Here is a 23583-nt window from a genome sequence, read left to right as displayed (position 1 = left end):
CATTTTTATGCAGGGTTTTTCGCCTTGTCCTTATCGCACTAGTTTTAGGAGCCGCTTCCATTAGCGAGACGGGTATGTTTACCTAAAATTTTTAAATCTCAGGTCCCGTATCCTCTTAATAAACAGATGGCAGATTAAGAGATGGTGTGCCCGTGCCATTCCTTCTCAACCTCGATCCGGAGGGTGGTTATGAAAAAACTAAGCAGGATCGTGAAAAGCTGCCGATTATCTTCTGTAAGTTTCTGTGTATTTCCAAACTTAATGTTATTTGATTTTCAACCAACAATCTATCTTTGTCTGTTGCCATGTCGCATGTCGCTCTCCGCACAAGATGAGAGATACCAAGAAGTGGGACGTCACTGTACCAAGGAGTGGGCTTCTTACAAAAGTTTTGTTTTTAGTGAAATGGGAGGCAAGCTAGGCAAGCTCTGTTCGCCCCAGGTCCAGTCTGTGGGCTCTGTGCTCGACCGAGTCATCTCACAGCCCAGCAGCGAGGCCCACACGGTTCTGTACAAACTCGCCGACTTCCATAAAGGTATGAAACACACATTAGGGCCGAACTTGCTCTTTTTAGGGTTCCGTAGCCAAATGGCAAAAAACGGAACCCTTATAGATTCGTCATGTCTGTCTGTCTGTCGGTCTGTCCGTCTGTCCGTCTGTCCGTCTGTCTGTCCGTCCGTATGTCACATCCACTTTTCTCCGAAACTATAAGAACTATACTATTGAAACTTGGTAAGTAGATGTATTCTGTGAACCGCATTAAGATTTTCACACAAAAATAGAAAAAAAACAATAAATTTTTGGGGTTCCCCATACTTCGAACTGAAACTCAAAATTTTTTTTTTCATCAAACCCATACGTGTGGGGTATCTATGGATAGGTCTTCAAAAATGATATTGAGGTTCCTAATATCATTTTTTTCTAAACTGAATAGTTTGCGCGAGAGACACTTCCAAAGTGGTAAAATGTGTGTCCCCCCCCCCCCCCCTGTAACTTCTAAAATAAGAGAATGATAAAACTAAAAAAGATATATGATGTACATTATGTAAACTTCCACCGAAAATTGGTTTGAACGAGATCTAGTAAGTAGTTTTTTTTTATACGTCATAAATCGCCTAAATACGGAACCCTTCATGGGCGAGTCCGACTCGCACTTGGCCGCTTTTTGTATTCTAGGGCGCTCACAGAGTCAGGATGGCCGTGTGGGAGATAATAAATTGAGTTCAACGCCATCTGTTAAATTTATTGTGACATTACACCATTGCAAATGGGAAAAATAGTTGAGAACGCCATGCTTAACTGAGTTATTATATTGCATATTATCCATGGTGTTTTGTACAGACTCGCAGTTTCTTGTTTCATTTCACCACAATCTCGAAAATTGCAATCTTACGTAAATAATGGTTTTATTTCTGATGTCGTTCATGCCATCTTCACTGTGTTAATTATTAATCCTATTTAATTTTAATCGCAGATGTATAGATACAAAATTATTTCCCAAAAGCAGATACTAATATTTTCCAAATTTACAGGAGGTCTACTGCTAGAGACGTATGCTAAAGGCGGCATGGTGGCGGCAGAGAAGTTGATCCGCGAGGAGTTCGCAGCCTACATGTACGCCGGGGGGCGCGGGCGAGTCATCAACCGCGCGGAGTACTTGCGGTGGAAGTTCCGAGACCAGGAACAGGTATATAATAGACATGTGTCGTTCACGAGTGAGTAGGTATATCTATTGAACTCGCTCACTCTTCAACTCACTGATGATTTAACTCGCTCAGTGTTCCTTGCGCGCTCTTTCCCACTCATGATTCGAATGAGCCGGCCGAGCTTGAGGAGCGAGTGAGACTATGCGAATAGGTTTCGGAGCGGTTCGGAAGAATTCGGAGGGTGTCGGGAAAACATGGCGGGATCGTATCACGTGATACGCTACCTTGGTCGTACTTATGGCTGTATCTATTTGATTGATTGACATCTCTCTCTACTCACTCGTGAACAATATAGTCTACAAATCCACTGAGCCAAGTGAGCGAAGATATGAATCACTCATTCAACTCAGTGAAGCGTTTTGCGCATGTCTAGCATATAAACTCGATACAACTGCATTTATAGATAGGAGGTTGCAATATGGTTATGTGAAACAAATAATTATGCCTGCATCACACCACCACGGCTGCTGAAGTGGGGGAGTGTGCATATGCACACCAAAAGACCGGTTACATACTGAGGGTGTTCCAGCTTCGAACGCGCCACTATCTATAGCACTAGTTACGTGCATTTCAACTCCAGCCAAGGGACCATTGAGTACGTCCACTTCTGCCCAAAAGTAGGTACTCAGTCGTGTTAAGGAAGTAAACTACCGAATCGGACACAAGACCAACGGAGCCACGACGTCCTGTTGCCGAAATAATTATTTAGAGTAAGTTCATATCTATATGCTGATTTAAATAACTTCTAATTTCCTATAAAATTCAGGTGGTCCTGCCGATCGAAGCGTCGTTGTCTCCACATGATCCCCTGGCAAAGTGGGAAGACCACATGTCCTGCTGGCAGATGAGCTATCGCGGCGCGCTGGGCGAGTCACTGCTGCATGTCCTCATCATTTGCGATACAAAGGTATTGTTAATACATAAAGAATATCCCACAAATCGTATCGTTCATATTGTTCATAATCACTTGAGAAGGCGGTCACTGTTTATTAAAATGCGACCTCAATTTCCTTGACAGTGACCTATCCCGTGCGCTGTCGTTGTTCAACCGCTCTCTACAATCTTAACCAAGATGTTAGGTTTTTAAATAAAAATTGGGCCGATTGGATCGTAAATCGTAACTCTTTCCATCGTGTATATATGTATAGACTTTGTAACTACATGTACCTTACATTGTACACGAAGCCTATTTATCATCGTTCTATAAATCTTTTCTTACAGATTCACACCAGACTCGCCAGAACCCTTCTCAAATGTTTTCCAAAGCTATCTATGGATGTCGTGGAAGGCGAGGAGTATTTAGGTAAACACAAAGTCCAATGTTATATTTATAGGATTTAAGGACACGTAAAATGTCAGGAGAGCCGTGTCGATAATGATGATTTTTCAACCATTCAACGCCATCTATTGTCTCATGGTGATGCATGAGCTTTTAAACTAGATCACACAAACATTATGAATTACTTTTATTTGCATGTGTGTTGTACAGGATCTATTTACTTTACTTCCACTTCATTTGCAGGAGCCAGTTCTTTACATTTGGCAATAGCTTATAGTAACAACGAGCTGGTCCAAGATCTAGTGGACTGCGGTTGTGACGTCAACCAGCGAGCGATTGGTAAGTACCTAATAACCATTGGAAAATTAAACTTGTAAACCGGGACATAGAGAAATATAGTAAGACAAGAGTGCTCACTCCATACATCAGTTCAGACTATTAATTTCAGTGTCTACATCTAGCATCGAGTAGCGGAACTATCAGTACTGCTACATCTATTGTCAAGAATGTCAAGTAGCAGTACTGATAGTTCCGCTACTCGATGCTAGATGCTAATAGTCTTTTTGGTACTAAAACTGATGTATGGAGTGAGCACTCTATGTATTTTTTTCTCTATGACCGGGACTACTTTCCACATGGTGACAATACACTCAAATATTTTTCTTCGTATTTCCGACTTTCCCAAAAATTCCAGGCAGTTTCTTCCTGCCCCGCGACCAGCAGAAGGTCCCTCCAGCCCGGCAGACCAACTACGAAGGCCTGGCGTATTTGGGCGAGTACCCCCTAGCGTGGGCGGCGTGCTGCGCCAATGAATCCGTCTACAACCTGCTGTTGGAGTCTGGTGCGGACCCGGACATGCAGGACTCGTTTGGTAACATGATACTGCATATGGTCGTCGTTTGTGACAAACTGGTGAGTATCGCCATTCCTTGATTATCGTCGCATTCCTATAGTGATTTAGCCTATATGCCCTTGCTTTGTGACGCCTAGAGTCCGTCTCGAATTCAAGCGAAAATGTGATGTGATGTTAGAATAATTCATCTTAACTGTCTTCCCTCGGAGATAGCCGAAGAATTTCAATATAAGGCACTCCTTATCTAAATCTAAATTGCCGGCAAATGTGAAAAACTGAAAACTCAATGACTAGTGCAAAATGCACTATGTATAATTGAGGTTAACGCCATCTAGCGTTAGCGTTAATTACTTGAAACCCCTAAGCAGATCACTGTTAGTACTCGAGTTATATTAATACCAGTTAGAGCGAAACTCACCAGATGGCATTTAAATCAATAAAGAAAAACTCAATAACATTACATGTAACAGTTTTTCTTTACCTATTGATTTAAATGCCATCTAAATGAGTGGCCATCTAAATCTTACGGTCACGTGATCGTCTTACGCTGTCTCGAGTTTAACATTTTTTCCCCACCTCCGAAAGTGCACAGCGCCGCTAAAGAAGTTTTCACTTCAAAAATCCACGGTATTTTTATCAGGACATGTTTGGCTACGCGCTCCGCCACCCGAAGGTGCCAGCCAGCAACGGGCGCATGAACCGTGCCGGCTTCACCCCCCTCACTCTGGCCTGCCAGCTGGGTCGGGACTCCGTGTTCAGAGAGATGCTTGAGCTGTCCTGTAGGGAGTTCTGGCGGTACTCTAACATCACGTGCTCTGCGTATCCTCTTAATGCTTTGGACACGCTTTTACCTGATGGACGAACAAGTAAGTTCCTCCTTTTTCAAGTCTGCCCCTAATTGTTGAGGTCCTGAGGAATTAAAAGCCTTTCAATGGGCATGGGGTCTTCAGCTTGATGGAATAAACTAAACATCGGCATCTATAACTTTACGGTCTACGGATAATTACTATTCTGATGGAAGTCAACTTCTGTTCAGAATTAGTAAAAACATTTGGAACCAGTAAATGATCTGCATTATTTGACTCTCGTATTTCGACTGGGCCCGCCCCAGAAAAAGAAATCTTAGTTAATTTTAAAACCTACGGCTTTTCTTGGATGAATACCAATAATGTTTGGTTTACTAATGTCATAGAGAAAAAAAATCATATTTGAAACACCTATGCTTTCTAATCTAGATTGGAACTCGGCGCTTTTCATAATCCTTAACGGAACAAAACAAGAGCATTTGAACATGCTGGACGGAGGGATCATCCAAAGGCTTTTAGAAGAAAAGTGGAAGACTTTTGCAAGAGTAAGTTCCTTTCCTAATTTTAAGAAGACATAGTATCCACAACATAACTTTGTAATACTTACCTAGACCCGATTTCTTCGCTTTAGAGAACCTTAACACTATTATTATTAACACTTTCACTGCGGCAATAGAATTAAGGCTACTGCGACGGGACGAATCGACCGGATACCAAAGTGAACTTTTAATGTTGAAACACCTATTTAACAACAGCTTCCTTCTCTTAAATTCTTCTAACAACTTTTCAGAACAAATTCCTCAAACGCCTGCTGATCCTGCTGGTACATCTTATACTGCTCTCTGTGTCTGTGTACCTCCGGCACAGCGCTGCAGAGGCAGAGGGTAATCCTGAGTGGAGACTTGAGGTGAATTTTCCAAGCTACAATTATCTAGTAGGTATAGGTACTGGAAGATAAAGAAAGCCATGGTGAGACATGTACAGGACTCATCTGGATCTCTCTTATATTGCGGGACGAGAATGACCTTAGTGGACATGCAATCACTAACTGCTTAAGTTATACTTATCAGTCGCATTTTTCTTAGAGCAGTGGCGGCCTTAGCAATGTTTTAAGCTGATCCCAGACCTTATTTTGTTCGGAAAGGGATGTCTCCTGCGCCTTTTGTATGCCTGACGCCTAATTCTGTTAACCTTTTGGACGCCAATGACCGATATATACGCACCGCAGGTCCAACGCCAAAGACGTATTAATCGGTCATAGACCACAGAGCAACATAAACCTAGGTGCATTACAGCCATAACGGCGCCTGGTCGTACCAATCGCATCACCAGAAGACTGTCCCTATTGGCTCAAGTTGTAATATTTTCTCTAATTTCCGCTACAGCGACTGTGTGCTCTGGTCGTAGGCATAGTTAGTGTTATTAGAGTGTAGCTGTTCTACTCTCTGGTGCGCCTTTACCTGGCTCGCATACCCTAAAGCTGGAAGATTATAAGTATGAGCCTCATTTTATATTTTATATCGTTCAGATAACAGACGCCCGAGGCGGCATCAGACTGGCGTGCGAGCTAGGCACCATCGTCAGTACGCTGTGTTACATTGTTCTTCAACAAGGCGACGAATTAAAAAACCAGGGCGTCGTCGCTTACTTCAAACAGTTGGTGAGTAGCCAAAATTTACTTAACAGAAAACAAAGTTTATCATTTTTAGAGTTGTTGTAATTATACGAGTATCTTTCTGTCAAATCATTAAGCTTCAAATAGACATGCTTATTAAATTTGCTTATTTTGGCGAACAGCGTGGGGATGTCCATAAATTACGTCATCTATTTTTGACGATTTTTGACCCCCCTCCCCCTAAAATCATCCCTATCATGCTTCGAATGACCCCGTTTCCTCCTACGTGTTGCTACCATCATCCGATGTCCAGACCCCCCCCCCCTAATTTTAAATGACGTAATTTATGAATAGCCCCGTGCCGGCAAGTGGGAAAATTGATCTATGCAGTGTGCACTCATATGAACGCTGCACGCCCTGCTCAAGCGTCCACTCATGCAGTACTATAGAGCGTTATCTAATACCTAATCGTCTGCCCGCAGATTCACGAACCAGCTAAATTCATCTTCCTAGTATCGAACCTCCTACTCTTGGTGTGTATACCGGCGAGGCTGATGCGACTGCCGATGCTGGAGGAGGCACTGCTCATCTTTCTGCTGCCCGGGTCCTGGTTCCTGCTCATGTTCTTTGCTGGGTACGATATTTACTAATCTAAGCATATACTAGTCCATTTCACTCATTCAAAAAAATAATGGTCTTGTTATGCTTAGCGGATGTGAAGACAAAGGGGTGACATCTCTATAGTATTTTTCGAATTCGATGGGTAGGGTGACAGGTGTCATCTGCATATGCTAAATCTCCGGACACCTGTCAGCGTACCCATTGAGTTTGAAAAATACTATTATACTACCACCAGTGAACGTTGAATGAACCGGATTCGAATCCCAGCATCTCCACCATTTTAGGCGCGCCATCTGTCTACAATTCTACAGTATCTACGTGGTATCTACCTACACCTGTCTACACTATACCCAGAATGTACGACGCATTTTCCCACAAAAATAAACTAACAGAACACCACGCTACAGTGCGACATAAAATTGTAGAAAATAAATGAGGGCGCCACTTTCTACGTAACTATCACATTTTTGACTTAATAGTTATTTACGATACAGGTGCGGAAAAGAGTAAATTCGAAAAGAATAGCGATAAAATAAAACACGACGTTTATTTTATCGCCACTCGCTTCGATTTTCCTCTTTTCCGCACTTGTCTCATAAATAACTATTTCAAACATAAATTGATTTCCAACACAGGGCAGTGCGGCTGACGGGTCCGTTCGTGACGATGATCTTCAGCATGATTACTGGCGACATGTTCACCTTCGGCATCATCTACTGCATCGTGCTGTTCGGCTTCTCGCAGTCTTTCTACTTCCTCTACAAAGGTACATATTACTACTTTCTTATGTAGCAAACTAGCAGACGCCGCCTGATGGGAAGATCATGGACATCAAGGGAACCACTAGGGTAACAGCACCAGTGGCCAGCCAGGTACCAGTAGTCAGCCTTTTGAGTCGTTTATTGGTCATAAATATCTGGTATATTCGTTTAAACAAATCACGAGTACTCAAATAGGAGCTTTGTTTCCTTATTGGTTAATACGTCACACGACAGGTGCGGTGAGGGAACGGGGGGAAGAAATATACTCGTTCATACAGGTGCTGTTTGTCGACGAGTGCAATAGTGTCATGTCCGCCATATTTTTTACTGCACGTGGTGTTCTCTTAACAGGCAAGAAAAACTATGTTTTAATGTTATTAAAAGTTATTGTTTTTGTTAATGATTGGTTTATTTATTAGTTTATCTATTAAACATTATGTTTGAATGAAAATATCAATATTTTACTCATAAATTGAGGGGGCTGGCCACTGGATAACACTTTTTTCCAAAGAATCCAGTACCCAGCCCCCCACGGCTGACCTTTGGGTTATTCGTTTATTTTATTATTTTCGAGCCAATGCGACCGTTAGAACCGTTAAATTTACATTTTTAAATTTAGTTAGGCATGCCCTAGTCAATTTAAAGTAAAACCCAGTAGTCAGCCGCATTTGAAATAACGTTTTAATGCGGCAGACCACTGGGTTTCGCTGATCCAGTACTCAGCCATTGACCTTGCTTGGTACGTCGCCGCCAAAAATATATCCACGTTTTTAAACCCTATCTCATTGAAATAAGGTTCAAAAGCGTATACATATTTTTGACGTTAACTATACATAACTAACATTTTGCTTTTTCCTGGTCGGTATAATATGACTTTGTTTATTAATGATAAAATGATAATTAGATCTGAATAGACTCGTTTAATTATTTTTTACCGAATACCTACTAGGAACATAATTATATATTAGGATTTACCTTGTTAATTTTTGACGGATTAATTATTAGAAAAGAAATATTGCGATTCTTAGTTTGCAAGAATAGTGTTAGTTAAGTACCTATGGCCAACAAATTTCGTGTCATAAGAATTGTATGTACCTATAAGAATTTTTTTTATTAAATAAGTAAACAAGTTAGTAATACATATAAGCAAAAAAATAACAAACTAAAATTAAAAACTACAACTAACTACAATAACAATAACTAAAATTATAAATAAAATATAGATATTATAACTTCGTTGATTTTGATATATGCAAAAAATTATAAACTAAAATTAAAAACTACAACTAACTACAATAACAATAACAATTATAAAAAAAAAATATTATAATATCGTTGATTTTGATATAAATATTAGTGATTTTGATCTAATTATTATGAATAGTTTATATAGGCTGAGTACTAGGTACACAGAAGCTGCTTACTGGATTTTGGAGGCTGGCTGAGTTCGCCTTTGTACTGCCTATCCTGTGCCATAAATTTGTGTTTTGTGTTTGTACAATAAAGAGTTTATACATACATACATACTACTGGAGAAAAGTGCCACTTTTTATTTAAACTTAATTAGAGATATTATAAAGAGGATTGTTATTTTTTTAAATATTATGTTTTAAAACTATGATAAACAATTGATCTAACCATGTCATTTGTTTAATTATCCGACTAATCCTGTAGAAATGCCGAACGTTCAAACTTAAAAAAGTCGTTATAAGGCTGACTACTGGTGCCTTTACCCTATCTGTTGTCGCCCCAACTTACTCTACGCAGCGTACTACGTAGGCCAGCCATACTCTAAGTGTGTTCCGCGGAACCCTAGGGTTCCGCGACACCCCTGCAGGGGTTCCGCAAGATTTAGAGTGTTATGCTTTAGTCGCCTCGAAAAATCTTACTATGCCGCCACCGTATTGTAGGGTTCCATCAAGTATTTCGCTTTCCAAAAGGGTTCCGTCAAAGGCGTGAAAAGAAAGATTGAGAACCGCTAACGTAGGCGAACAACACGCGAACGCGAAACGAAGCGATGCGGCGCGGGGTGAATCAATCCTTTGATACACGAGTATGCACGGGTACGAACCCATAGAAGTGTTCTACGTGGGCGATCTCGTTGCGAACGCGAACGCCGAGGGTCCGCGTCGCGTCGTGTTCGCGAGTTGTTCGCTAAGACGCATAAGAATAAGAAACCATTTATTGCAACACAAAAAAAAATGCAGCGTTACACTTTGTGTCGCCCAACTGGGAACCGAACGATACTCTCATCTTGAAGAGCCCCAAAGCACAAAATAAACTTGAGGCGTAGCTCATTCTACATGCTGCACCGTCTAGGGAAAAATTATATAAAAGTACGATTATTTGTGAAGTTCAAGGGAAAAGGTACCTTATGGCGGCTGGTGCTTACGTCGCATATAGCACCGCAATTAGTATTAGAGCGTAATCGCCAACCGCCATAAGGTACCTTTACCCGAGGGACGTCACATTTTTAGTGTAAAGTATCTAGGAAGTGGGGATGAGCTTTTCTCCTTTGACGGTAGATGAGGTGATAAAAACCGATGATGAGATGGTAGCACTTGTTTAGAAAGTTTATCTGAGCATTTCTCGTTGTGAATATGATAGAAAGTAATTGAAAAACTCGCTCAACTATTAAACGTTTACTTTTACAGGGTTCCCCAATGTTTCATCCACTTTATATGCAAGTTACCCGACCACGTGGATGGCTTTGTTTCAAATAACACTCGGAGATTATAGCGTAAGTAAAAGACGCCAGGATTTATAAAAAAATATACAAAATACTCGAGAACTTAGAGTACTTACTGCTAGGCCTTCCCAATCTGAACTGGTGGTTACGTGTCCTCACTCTAAGCCTCTAATTCTGAGTTATGTCAATATGTGCATGATTGCATCATATCATCGTCATCATTGGCAACAGCATCTTTTCAGACGATAGTTGCAGCGTAGAACTAAGGAGGTATTTTGAGGAGGTAGTCTAGCTACCAGGGATCGGAACCGGTTTTTTGCAAAAACTTAGAGATAACCATATTTTTCGAATTATTTTATACTCGAAATGTAGGACTCGGTTGTGTTTTTAGGTTACGACTTCGTACTATTAGATTGCCCGATTAGAAATAAAGTAATTAGCAAAGAACGAAAAAATACCGTTTCCGTTCCCATACAAAAAATACCGGTATCCGATCCCTGCTAGCTACTACATCGTCTACATCGACAGCGATGACTATAATACAAATAGTCCATCGGCATTTCTTTCCGCATTGCTCACAGACATGTCTTTGATTCCTAGGGTGATCCAACAGCTCTACGAAGTCATTTCTGCTTTAGATGAGACGATCCAACCAGACTTATGACTTATGACTGCATACTGTAGACCTAGTGAAAAAGGGTACAAGTCTCGCGCAGCTTAAGTGTAAAAGGGCATAAGTGTTACGTGGATTACACCCTTTTACACCTGCACCTATTACCCTTATTCACTAGGACTACAATTACATATGACGACGATAATGATCGATGTTGATTTCAGTACTCTGACCTGGGCATGACCTCCTACCCAAACCTGACCAAGTCCGTGTTCACTCTATTCATGATCTTCGTGCCGATCCTGCTCCTCAACATGCTGATCGCCATGATGGGGAACACTTATGCGCATGTCATCGAGCAATCGGAGAAGGAATGGGTTAAACAGGTCAGGAATGATAACAGTCTGTCAACTATTGTAATACAAGTCTGTAAAGAATAGAATAGATGTTTTTATTGCCAAAAGACCATTAGCTTCCTTCCCTGTCGATTTTCTGTATTATTGTTAAACTAATTAACGTTGTTCACACTTAAAATAATATGTAAGTAAATAAAGAAGGTGAACACATGAACCTGATTTCCTAATACTTAGCTGATAAAGTAGAGAACCAAGTGAATCCTGACTATATTATGATCACGTCACGCGCCATGTTGCGGAATTTCACTGGGACTATTTTTTTTCATACTATACTGAACTGTCACCCTATACATGAGAATAACAGCGCCCTCCTGACAATCATCATATATTACTGGTCAGGCTTTAACTGAATCAGACCATTATTGAGACCATCCATCCAATTCGATTCCACACACAAGACAATCCCGTGCAGTGACTTGAAATTATATACTATCCTGGCCTCAATCCTTAATACCTATGTGACTCGAAAAAGTGTCAGAAGACATCGTAATACCTACGTTGCACAGAGCCCTGGTTCTAATTTACCAAACCCTTCACTTATGTTTTTGCCTTTCCCACAGTGGGCAAAGATCGTTGTCTCTCTCGAGCGCTCCGTGGCGCAAGAGGATGCACACAGATACCTGCAAGAGTACTCCATCGGCTTAGGCCCGTCGGACGACCCGCGGTACGAGCAGCGTGGCGTCATGGTCATCAAAAGTAAGGACAAGACGAGAGCCAAGCAGCGGAAAGGCGCACTAGCCAACTGGAAGGTAAAGAAAAGATGATTTCGTTTTTTGATGATATAGGAGGCAAATGAGCAGATCGTCTGATGGTAAGCGATTACCGTCGCCTATGGACACCCGCAACACCAGAGGGTTGTACGTGCATTGACGGAAAATAAGATGGGAGTAAGTATGCTCTTTTCTTAAAGGTCGTATCGGTTGGTTTTTGAATATTGTCTAGAAGACCGCGTCGACTTCCTTAATCTTCAAAAAAGTTTAAATTGTCTATCTGACACGTGAATTCTCAGACCAGATGGACTTCCTTGCATTTTCAAAAGCATCAAAACATTCTTAAGCTGAAACTTTGGAATGCTCCGCATACGTACAGTCGCGATCAGATATATCGGAGCGGCTAAGGCGCTCACAAATATCTGAACACGCCTCTATTGTCAAGGCGTTGGAGTGCTTTGTTCAGATATTGTGAACACCTTGGCCGCTCCGATATATCTGAAGGCGACTGTACCTACAACAATGAAATTGAATTTTGATTGACAGCGTGTTGGGAGGGTGACGATAGCAGAGCTACGAAGACGAGGAATCACGGGAGAAGACCTTCGAAGGCTGATGTGGGGTCGCGTGTCTATATCCACGCCCACTAAAGCACCTCTTGGGTAATACCTAACATAAATGTTAATGTTGTTTTCAATTCTCATGCTCTGAAAGAGGGTCATTGTTGTTCTAAAAGGTGTGCAGAAAATGATACGTACGTTTCTGCACTAGAGCATTTTACGTTCCAAGTAAGTACCTACGGCTATTTGAATTTTCTTTCCATTTGGTAATAAAATTTGGGTTTAAATGGATTTGTTATACAAGTTCCATTCTTATATTTAACTCCCCATTCCATAAATAACGATATTTTTGCCTAATTTCTACTTTCTCATGTTTTAAAAAAAACACATGCATTTTACTTTCCTCGTATTCGAAATAAAAAGTAGAGTGTTTAACTCGGGTGAAAGGCATCATTTCAGCCTCGGACTATTGGCGCTCTCACTGCGTTCGAGCACCAAACTACCTCGGCAGAAATGAGTGCCTTTCACCCCTCGGTTAACAATCTACTATTGTAGGATACTTACTCTTAGTGCAGTCTGACTGGATACTTGCATAGGCTAATCACAAATAATTAACGTTTGTTTGTAGAAGGCGCCCACAAGCCGCTCCACCGGACTGCGTGGCAGCCGCAGAGGTCAGCCAAATTGGTCTCTCGGGAGGGGACGCTCTCAACGGAGTTGGGACCGCGCTGTCTTCCGCTCTGGATGTCATGGCTTTCACGCAAGACCTGGATCTTGGTTCCACTGGTATTGTAAACTTGAAAACTGCCAATTTTGATTGCCCCATTTTTTCCCAAGTTACCTATGCATGGAATTTACAAAAATAATAGTAAGTCTTGGTCTCTGTTAGACGCTGTATGCTGCAACGACATCACGTTCTTTAGAAATGCGGCTGTCTGTCCAAGAAAGCGGTCTACCAGCTTTGACAAAAGTTTCTGCGAGATCTAACGATCGCTAAATTTGATTTTTCTAACGGAGTTTAAAGTAAATCGACCTTGTTGTCTCATAACGTTCAAACGAACCTCAACGTAGGGTGGTAGACCACTTTCTTGGCTGTACATAACCCTTTTTGCAGCGTAAAGCGTAAACAGTAGGCTAAAAAGGTCAATGTTGTCTGTCTTAACTTGTCATAATTTTGCAGGCACAGATCAAATGAAACAACCAACGCCAGACCTTCTAGTAAACGGGAAAACCATCCCAAAACCAGGCGAAACTACAGTTAGTCAACCTGGACAAGTGCCACCAGGCCAACCAGGGCTTGCAGTTACAAAAACTGCAGGCATTCCTGCATCTGGAACAGGGCTACAAGTGCCTTCTGGGGTTATTCCGACAGTTCCAAATGTTCCAGGAGGTTTGCCAGGAGCTGGTTTGACTGGACAGGTTCAAAGCTCGCAAGGCATTTTGACAGGGTCAGGAGCTGTGCAAGGCATACCTGGACAGGGTATGCCATCAGGATTAGTTGCTGGAGGATCGTTGCCAGGACAAGGCCTTGTTACGGGACAGATTACTATGATGCAGGATATGTTAACAATTGGAGTACCGCAGCCACCTGGTAAATTGATTATCAATTATGCCCCTTTGGTAGTTATTTTCTTAAGGACTTTGATTTAAGTACCTACAGGGCCATTTATTTAAAGTTGTCCCTTACAGTTTTTATCAAAATTGGGATTTTTTATGTTATTTCTACTCAGAATCATGAGCTCTTTTGATCCTAATAGGAGGAAAAAAGTGTCCCAAAATTTCCATACATTTTTCGATCTTCATTTCCTGACAGCCATACAAAAGTCTATTTAAAATGGTAACGGAATGGGAAAAAACCTTGGGACACTTTTTTTCTCCTATTAGGATAGAAAGAGCTCCTGATTCTGAGTAGAAATAACCTAGAAATTCACAAATTAAAAAAAAAAGTGTAGTGGACAACTTTAAATAAAATGGCCCACCAGCCCTAGTAGCACGGTCGCATTTTTATCATTTATCACCATGCCTGTCACGTTCTAACAAGTAGGTAAGTGCGAAAGTGACGGGCATAGTGATAGTGGATAAAAATGGATCCGTGCTGAGCCCGCAGCGGGCACGTAATAAACGATAAAAATGCTACCGTGCTACTAGGGCTGGCCTAATTACCTTTCCAGTGCCAGTAGAATCGTTCCGTGACTTCTTGTTCGAGCTGGTGATGCTCGCGGACTCGCGGAGCCCTGACCGGGGGCAGCTCCGGAACCTAGCGGAGCAGGCCGCCGATCTGAAGGGGGTTCCGGAGATCGATATCAATATGAGCGTAAGTTTTTAGGGATGTTTTTTATCGATGGGGATAATAGATATCTATGGAAAATCGCATTTCGTACATCTAAACTTCTATATAATACATTAACTGGCATGAGTTGCGCGTTGTCACGCGCGAGTCCATACCTACTTGAAATCGCGCTAGAACGCTAGATGTATGAAGTCGCGCGCGAGAACACAACTCATGCTAGCAGGACTGATATTATATCATAAATCATTCAATAGTGCGAAAATAGTATGAAAATTCGACTCCATTTAGTGTCGATTAGGTTATTACTGTAAACAAAAATGTCGAGAACAGCATTTAAGTATACCTACCACATTTACTGCTGGTTTACCACTACCATTTTGGACTTTATTGCAAAGTGGTAGGGTTCAATTTTGCATAATTTTAGACACCTGTATGCCTGCTATAGGTGCCAACAATATGGTTTACCATTCTTCTTTCTATGTAGACAACAGCGAAGTCAGCTCGCAAGGTGGTAGCTGGGGCGGTGTCGGGCCTGTTCGGCGTGGCGGCCGACGCGCCCGCCGCGGATGCCGGCTGGCGACGAGAAAGACACGAGCAGAGCGACAGTGATCCACCATCAGGTAAGTATAAAGCCCTAGCTACACGGTCGCCGACAAGCCTTCTAACCGTCTGTCCTTGGTCTGACCTTGGTCAGTTTTGGTCAAATTTTGTCGGAAACAACTGTCTACACGGTCCGTCCAGACCAAGGCCACGCGGTCTGAGGGGCTTGTCGGCGACCGTGTAGCAAGGGCTTTATAGTGGTAACACACTATCGCACCGCAACCTTGGTGCGTCGCACCCATAAGTCATAGCGAGGAAGAGATATCTGTTTCTCGCTCTAACTTATGGGTGCGACGCACCAAGGTCGCGGTTCGGTGCGATAGTGTGTTACCACTTTTAGGCAGAGGCCAAGGTGATATCTTATATCTTTCAAGGTTATATTGACTCTGGTAGGCCAAGGCGACGGCTAGCGCCGAAAAATGCAAGAACAAAGCGACATCAGCTACCCATCTCCTATCTACCATCAGGTATTAGGCAGAGGGCAATGTAGTGTTAACTCTCAATGTTGGCAATGTACGTGAGATCGCCCACGTACTACGTAGGACACTTCTATAGGTATCAAATAATTCATTCACAATGCGCCGCATCGCTTCGCTTCGCGTTCGCGTGTTGTTCGTCTACGTAGTCACAGAATAAATAATAGTACTAAGTACAGAAGACTCACTCTAACAAAACGCGTCTGTTACGATCAGCACAGATATGGCCGCTAGGTGGAGACAGCGCCACGCGCGGCTTATGGCTTTCCCCAAAATTGGGGCCGAACGGATGTACTTTTAGCTACCTGAAGCAAAGCGACGTAATCGCGGAGTGAGACACGTCTGACGTAGTACACTCAGTGTTGGCCGAAACGTTAATGCAATTGAAAATGTTGGCCAATAACCATTATAAATTGAACCGTAAACTGTAATCGTCCGTTACGGTTTAAGGTTCAATTTATAATGGTTAATGGCCAACATTTTCAATTGCATTCGTTTCGGCCAACACTGAGTACACTGCGTTAGGGCAAGGCGACACCGGGTACCGGCGCGAGCGGCATCAACAGAGCGATATCGACCCGCCTTATGTACAACCGCAGTGAAGTAATTTCATTTGATTGTTGACCTAATCTTTTATTTGCTTTTATTCAGAATCGGTATTGCTGGGGCGAGCGTCGAGGGCGCGACGAGCGCGTTCCGCGTCGAAACGTGCTGAACCACCCCCTCCGCACCTCTACGTACCAGCCAGGTATCAACTATACCAATTTGTCAGTAAACAGGAACAAAAAATACTATACTCATCCTTTTCTTTTGGGTGCTAGTACTAGTGTAAGACAAATATAGTATGATTCACTCCGTCTTTGTTTGAAATGAGACAGTCCTTTGACACTATGATATAATGTGAAATTAATTATTGCACCTAGAAAGGCTGCCAGTTAGGAATAATCGGTGAAAAGCCTCTATATAGATATATTATAATACTTATTGTTTGTGTTTCAGGTCAATGTATTTTGTTGCATCGGAAAGTAGTGCTTTGGAAAGCGACGCCCCCTTAGAAGACCAGCCCAGTTCCGGCAATAATTCGTTAGTACCCTTAGCTTTATAGGTACCTAACACCTAACTAACCATAAGAAAATCTCTAACCGTCATCATCTGAACCGATTTAAGTAGATAAAAGTTGCCTTAAGAGTTTGAACGAAGGGAATCTTTGTCTCAACTCCCCTGATAACCTGTCTGTGTAAGATAAGGATCCTATTTGAACCGACAACTTTTGACCACCACATGCATAATGGGATGAAAAGGGGTGGAAAGTTGTGTGGACCCCTCTTTAAGGACTCTATCAAATTTCCAGCGCGCTTGGAGGTCGTCGGGACGACGCGGCGCGCATACGGGCAGCACGACCCCTGTGCATACTGCAGGCAACCGGGCAAAACCCTGTGGAACATTCCGTTTATGTCGTAGGTAAGGAAACTTGCCCTGCAGCCCAATTTACACGTTACCTTTTTACGTAAAAAATTTAAATATTGGTAATGGCGTTTTTTTTAAAGCTTAAAAGCACCTTACACGGTGAGGTTCTAGATTCTGAAGGGCCTATCGTGAACTCCGCAGTTCGTAAATTGCGGGATCTTTCTCTGTCAAACGCCTATTGGAGTAAAAGAGAATAATGCAATTTGCGAACTTCGCGGTAGACCCCGTGGACTAACTGTAAAGGCCCCAGTACACAATGGGCCATCGCCGGCCACTCCAAGGGACGCATTTATGCGTTAGAGGGAGCAAGTGATATTGCTATCTCATTCTACCGCATGGCTGCGTCCCTTGGAGTGGCCAGCGATGGCCCATTGTGTACTGGGGCCTTTACAGACTACCGCACCGCACCGCGACATAGTGCGTCCTTATCGCAAGCATTAATGGCGACCACCTTACACACTATCGATGGGCGTTTTTATTTAAAGTTGTCCCCTACACTTTTTTTTTATTTGGGATTTTTTATGTTATTTCTACTCAGAATCATGAGCTCTTTCTATCCTAATAGGAGAAAAAAAAGTGTCCTAATGTTTTTATTTCCATTCCGTCACCATTTTTCATAGACTTTGTATGGCGGTCGCGGAATGGAAAGATCGAAAAATGTATGGAAATTTTGGGACACTTTTTTTCTCCTATTAGGATAGAAAGAGCTCGTGATTCTGAGTAGAATTAACATAAAAAATCCCAAATATGAAAAAAAAAGTGTAGGGGACAACTTAAAAAAAAAAACCGCCCCGATACGTGTGCCGTACCGCGACCTTGGTGCGGTAGTCTATTATGGCTTTTATAAACAATTTTATAGCCGGTGAAAAGTTTGTAGAAAAGGGCGGGAAAATCAATTTTTCTATGGGAAGATTACCCTTCGCGCCTACATTTTTTTAAATTTGCAGCTTTTTTCTATTGACGGAAATGGCTTGACAGACTATACATATGTCGCAGGTTCCGGTGATGGAGCGGAAGTTGAAGCTACACCAGTTCAGAACAAACCGCAGTACGAGAGAAGAGTTAGGCCGAAAACAGCGCGCACCCGTCGCAACAGGTGAAATTTGATAATAAAATTGCTGGCAAACTTTATCGTGGTCAATCGATAAAGTTTGCCAGCAAAAGCAAAGAATGTTCGGTTTATATCTTGAGCCCCCTCCAGACTATGCGCGTGAATCGCGGCGCGACTTCGCAGAGCGAACATATCGCGACGTTGAATTACGACTCCACACTCGCACACTTCACGGTGAATTCGCAGTGTGGTTCGCGCCAAGATAGCGGAAAAGCATCAGCTGATCGAGTTTAACTGTCAAATATCTACGGCATCATACTTGCTGTGGCTATTTTTCCATTTTGTTTTGTTGTAAAACCGTAAATTATAGAAGCTTTATATAATATAATTAATATTAATCTTGCAACTGATGAGCCAAAATAGTGAGTAATGTGGAGTCTTGGCAGTCTTGCTAGTTCGCGCCTCCTTTGACGCGGGCCGAAAAACCGACAAAAAATGGGGAACAATGCGCGAAGGCGTGAACAATCTGCGAAATCGACGCCACACTCGCGTTCGCGGCTGCGCACCGCGATTCGCGCACGAGTGTGGAGGGCCCTTTAGGTACCGAACCGAATGAAAAAAGTTTATTGTATAAATTTAGACATACAGTAAATCACGTCCCTGTGTCCTGATCTAGGAAACCCTGTGTTACAGGACCCAGTTTCGTTACTTATACTAGTTTCTTAATCTATATATTGGTAGGTACAAATTGTACAGAGAGTTACACTGTGTGTGTGAGTGTGTGTGTGTGTTAGTGTGTAAAAATGCATACTATAATATTTATGATAAGGGAGTATTATTTCAATGTTATTATTATAAAATGTATATCTATGTAAGTATTGTAAATATTTAATTAATTATTTTAACACGTTTAGGAGGAGTTCAGTGTCGTGGTAATCTAGTTGAATATTCGGCAGACTTCAATTAAATGAGCAACTGAAGATAAATCGCTTGCTAGGCAATTCCCTGGAACAAATGGATCAAAAGGGAATGCAGAATTATTATTATCTACGGAATATTCGGTCCATCTCTAGTTCAGACCTCCAAAACCGATATTTACGAAAATAATTTCGGGTGCTACCCAGTTTCGCATACACTTGTCCAATCCGTTACTACCAATACTTACACAGAATGTCCTTACCAATTCCAGAGTGTCTCCAGTCCCCGAAGCCGGCAGCCCCCTGGAGCCCTGGGCTACGGCGCCGCTGTCGCGCCTCTCTCGACTGATCCGCTCCACCAGCGCCTCAACGGCGTCCTTGACTGATTCGGAATCGCCCAGATATTGAGTACCGGCAGTGTTCAATAGTGTTGTAGTGGGTAGAGATTAAATTATAGAAGAGCGTAGATTTTTGTCAGATTATAAATCGCCTAGAATCGGATCAAGCTAACTGTACACATATTTTACATAGTGTGCCATCTTACGTTAAATTGCTTTACAAATATGACATTTAACCTTTTCGACGCCGTGTCAAACACAAATCTGTCACTCGGACGCCACGTCACCGAAGTGTCAAAACTGAAATTGAACTTTATGCATATGCACGTAGGTCTATGTTGCTCTGCGTCGTTGGACCTGCAGTGCGGATATATCGGTCATTGGCGTCTAAAAGGTTATAGGCATTCCACACGTTATTCCGTCTGTACTGTTCTGGTACTGTTAGCTTAGAAGACGGACTACCTATTTTCAACTTAATACCGTTACAAAATTAAAATACCTATCAAGAAGGGATACAAAGTTTGAGAGAATAAGGAAAGTGAAAACAACGCATACTACTCTGGTAGTTTTAGTATGAAAGGGAAATTGATTGTCAAAAATGTTTAGACGACTGAAGACTGGTCACCTATCAATATCACGCGTAGTACCTATGTAAAGCCTCTTGTTGGTACTCAGTAAATACTACTTCATCGTTGAAGATAGCACTTTCGCATATTCTATTCCTGCCGTTATTTAAACAGGTAATAAGGTCGTTGTAGATTAAGATTAGTTAGGTTAGATGTTTTTTAGTAGGTGCCTATTTATTTAAGCAACTAAAGTAATAAGTGTATCCCAAAATTGTCTGATCTCAGGTAGAATGAAGGCCTTACTCCAATCTGGCCAATAGGGATGTTGACATTTTTTTGGAACTGGTTTCATTTTGTAGACAGACACGTAATAATTACAGAAAAAATATAAAAAAAATATATTCATTAATTTTGAATAAAAAAACATGTATAATAAGTTTCGTGTTTAAATTTCGCGCCTAAACGCTCCAAACTGTCACGTGACCTTGATGACGTAACGGCGTTTTAAACAAACTGCTGTCAGTAATTTTTTTAAATTCTTTATATGGCAACTGACAATTTTTTTAAAGCCTTAACACACTACCGCATCGGACAGCGACCTTCTTTCTCGCTCTAACTTATAGCTGCGTCCTTAACGCACCACCTAACACACTATCGATTCGTGCGCCGCACCGCACCAAGATCGCGTTTCGGTACGATAATCTGTATTCTGTAGACACTTAGGCAGGTTTTATAACTTGTCTTTGGTGATTCCACTATGATTACGTCACGCGCTCCGATTGGCGTTTGCAGTCACGTGATACTGGGCATTATTTTATAGTAGTTTATGCAACAGTGATATAATAAGGGTTCTTAAAATTCAAGGGTCGAAGTTACAAAACGAGACGTAGTCGAGCTTTGTAAAAAAAGACCCGAGAATTTTAAGAACCAATTATGAGCTGTTGCATACATTACTTTTTCTATGACAGCTGCAAAAAAAAAAAAAAAAAAAAAATAAAAAAAAAAAAAAAAAAAAAAAAATTATTAAAAAAAAAGAGTTATTATTTAAAAAAAATTGAGTTATTATTTAAAAAAAAAAGAGTTATTATTGTAAATGAAAACACCTCTTTCAATCAAGATGATCGGAACTTGTATCTTTATGAGCCTATAGACAAAGCATTCAAATGACATTGCTTTAGATATCACTGTCAGTCATTTAATTGACACATTTAAGTGCTGGAGTAGAAAAAATACTTTTGATTATTTTTAATTAATTTATTACGCATATTTACACTTGCAAAATATGATTTTCCGCGTTCTAATATTGCCTGCTATGGTAAAAACATAACATATTATATATTCGCGATACATGTCAACATCCCTATTCTGTTAATGTAGCGATTAGTACCTAATGTATGCTTAAATCTATGATATTAAGAGTTTCAGTAAGTTATTATTAACAAATATATTTTATCTGGACCATTCTATCGAAATAAAACAATCAATATTATTCACAATATTTTATTCCCCGGACTGCACTGGTAAAAAGTCAATTGGAAATGCAATAGAATGGGCAGCATAATATGTAAATAATGTACGCGAATCAAGATCAAATACATACACTAGATCATAAATAAAATATAAAAAACCAAATATCTGCATAAGTTACCAAACTGTTTCCTGAATGAATTGTTATTTGGTAACTAAATATTTATATTAAATCAAATGAGATCTTAATGTGTTAGCTTCAGAACAAGACATATTTGTCTTTTAGAATCATGGTGTACCTAACCTAAACATGTTGTTAGAAGTACTAAATGTAGTAAACCAATTTAAGTAGAGACCTAGGTATTGTAACCACTCAAGACCAATTAGACTAAAAAGTGACAGAAGGTGACATGGCCACTATGTAGCTATGGTATAATGGCAGTGTCATGGCTAAACTGTCACCATATTCCTTTCAAAATTTGGCCGGGACTTCGCCCACTGTCACAGTAGCTGTGTCGCATTCTCAGGTCGAATGGGTCCCAAAAAATTGGATCGAATCCTCAAGGATTGTTTGACTAGTTACAAAGACCCGTTTCCATATCAAAGATAGGAACTTCACCACGAATATTTACTTTAAAACTAGATTCTTGCTTGAGGTAAGTACTTTAAAAACTTTTCAGGTGATTTAAACTGAAAGTGTTATGAAATCTTTGAAGATTCACCCAGGAATCCTTATGGGATCATTTATTAAAGAAAATGTCTAATAAAATGTAGATTTATTAATTTTCATTAGTTGTTTCCTAAATAAAATGATTAATTTTGTCAATATTAAAAAATTCAGTGGTAACAATTTTCAAGTATGCTTTCATTTCAATTTGTCTTTTGATTGCGTAACTGCAGAATTAATAATTATGTATAATCCTTGTCCAAATAATCAGTGTTTATTTGAAATTGTTACCACGAGATTAGACGACGTTGTTCGCCAAAAGGTTTTACGTGTGCACGAAAGTAATTTGGTTGCGAAAAAGTCTGTTAAATGTTCCAACCCTAATAAATATAATTAACAAGAACATTTTGAAAATTTAGCGCCAAGGGCAGCTAAGATAAAAAAATCTTTATTTTGATGATTGTCAAAAGACGGACAGTTGATTATTTCAGTGATAATTAAATACTTTCAAGCAACCAATGGTGTGTTTTCATAAGACTTACCCGTAGCGGAGTTATATCCATCATTACCACTCGTGTATCTTATCACAGATTCGCGTAGGATCATCAGCGAGATACGATTATTATGTATTTGAAGTAAATAAGGAGTGGCCAGCATCTCCCGACCTTCAACACGACAACAAGACAGTGATGCATCAAGGGATGAAATGCGAAGACATTTTAAAATAACAGATCATATCAAAAATACACAGGCATAACTAGTGATGGTTAAGACTCGAGTCCTTTGACACCTCTGCTTTAAGACTCGACTCAGTTTTTGAGACTGTTATAATTATATGTAAACTAGAGAAAGGAACTTTTAAACTTGTTAAAGTCCTGACACTTTTGTAGATATTTAAATTTTTTTTTACAGAGAACTGTCAATATGTTATAAATTATTTTTAAATGCAGTCTTTATGTAAAATTCATGGGTTATTATTAGGTACATAAATCATGCAATAACGCCTATTTTTATACTGTTAATTTAGATAAAACCTTATGAAGTAGGTGGAGTCTTTATTCGGAGGCTCGAGTCCTTTTGAGTGGCGCTTAAGAAAAACTCGAGGACTCGATTGG

The 23583-nt window shown here is 40.8% G+C and overlaps 1 protein-coding gene across 1 annotated transcript; it reads left to right on the top strand.

Annotated features, from left to right (window-relative positions):
• The first annotated feature begins 126 nt into the window (after nucleotides 1–126).
• LOC134658190 (uncharacterized) lies at nucleotides 127–19862 on the top strand. Its single transcript, XM_063513799.1, has 26 exons — nucleotides 127–234; nucleotides 402–535; nucleotides 1533–1687; nucleotides 2473–2613; nucleotides 2928–3009; nucleotides 3229–3324; nucleotides 3680–3897; nucleotides 4479–4704; nucleotides 5074–5189; nucleotides 5435–5551; nucleotides 6173–6304; nucleotides 6742–6893; nucleotides 7516–7646; nucleotides 10296–10381; nucleotides 11168–11329; nucleotides 11920–12108; nucleotides 12616–12731; nucleotides 13258–13415; nucleotides 13810–14220; nucleotides 14801–14943; nucleotides 15404–15539; nucleotides 16647–16743; nucleotides 16995–17078; nucleotides 17347–17456; nucleotides 18459–18558; nucleotides 19703–19862. Exons 2-26 carry the CDS (start codon nucleotides 406–408, stop codon nucleotides 19836–19838), a joined length of 3624 nt encoding a protein of 1207 aa, XP_063369869.1. The 5' UTR covers nucleotides 127–234; nucleotides 402–405; the 3' UTR covers nucleotides 19839–19862.
• The last annotated feature ends 3721 nt before the right edge of the window (nucleotides 19863–23583 follow it).

The sequence above is a fragment of the Cydia amplana genome, chromosome 21 (assembly GCF_948474715.1).
Source record: "Cydia amplana chromosome 21, ilCydAmpl1.1, whole genome shotgun sequence".
Taxonomy (NCBI): Eukaryota; Metazoa; Arthropoda; class Insecta; order Lepidoptera; family Tortricidae; genus Cydia; species Cydia amplana.
Note: the sequence above shows the minus strand (reverse complement) of the source record. Positions and strands in the feature narration are given on the sequence as shown.

Coding starts and splice junctions, on each gene's coding strand:
- LOC134658190 (XM_063513799.1), top strand. CDS start 406: ATGGGAGGCAAGCTAGGCAAGCTCTGTTCGCCCCAGGTCCAGTCTGTG. Junction 3,010..3,228: donor GGAAGGCGAGGAGTATTTAG/GTAAACACAAAG, acceptor CTTCATTTGCAG/GAGCCAGTTCTTTACATTTG. Junction 5,552..6,172: donor ATCCTGAGTGGAGACTTGAG/GTGAATTTTCCA, acceptor TATATCGTTCAG/ATAACAGACGCCCGAGGCGG.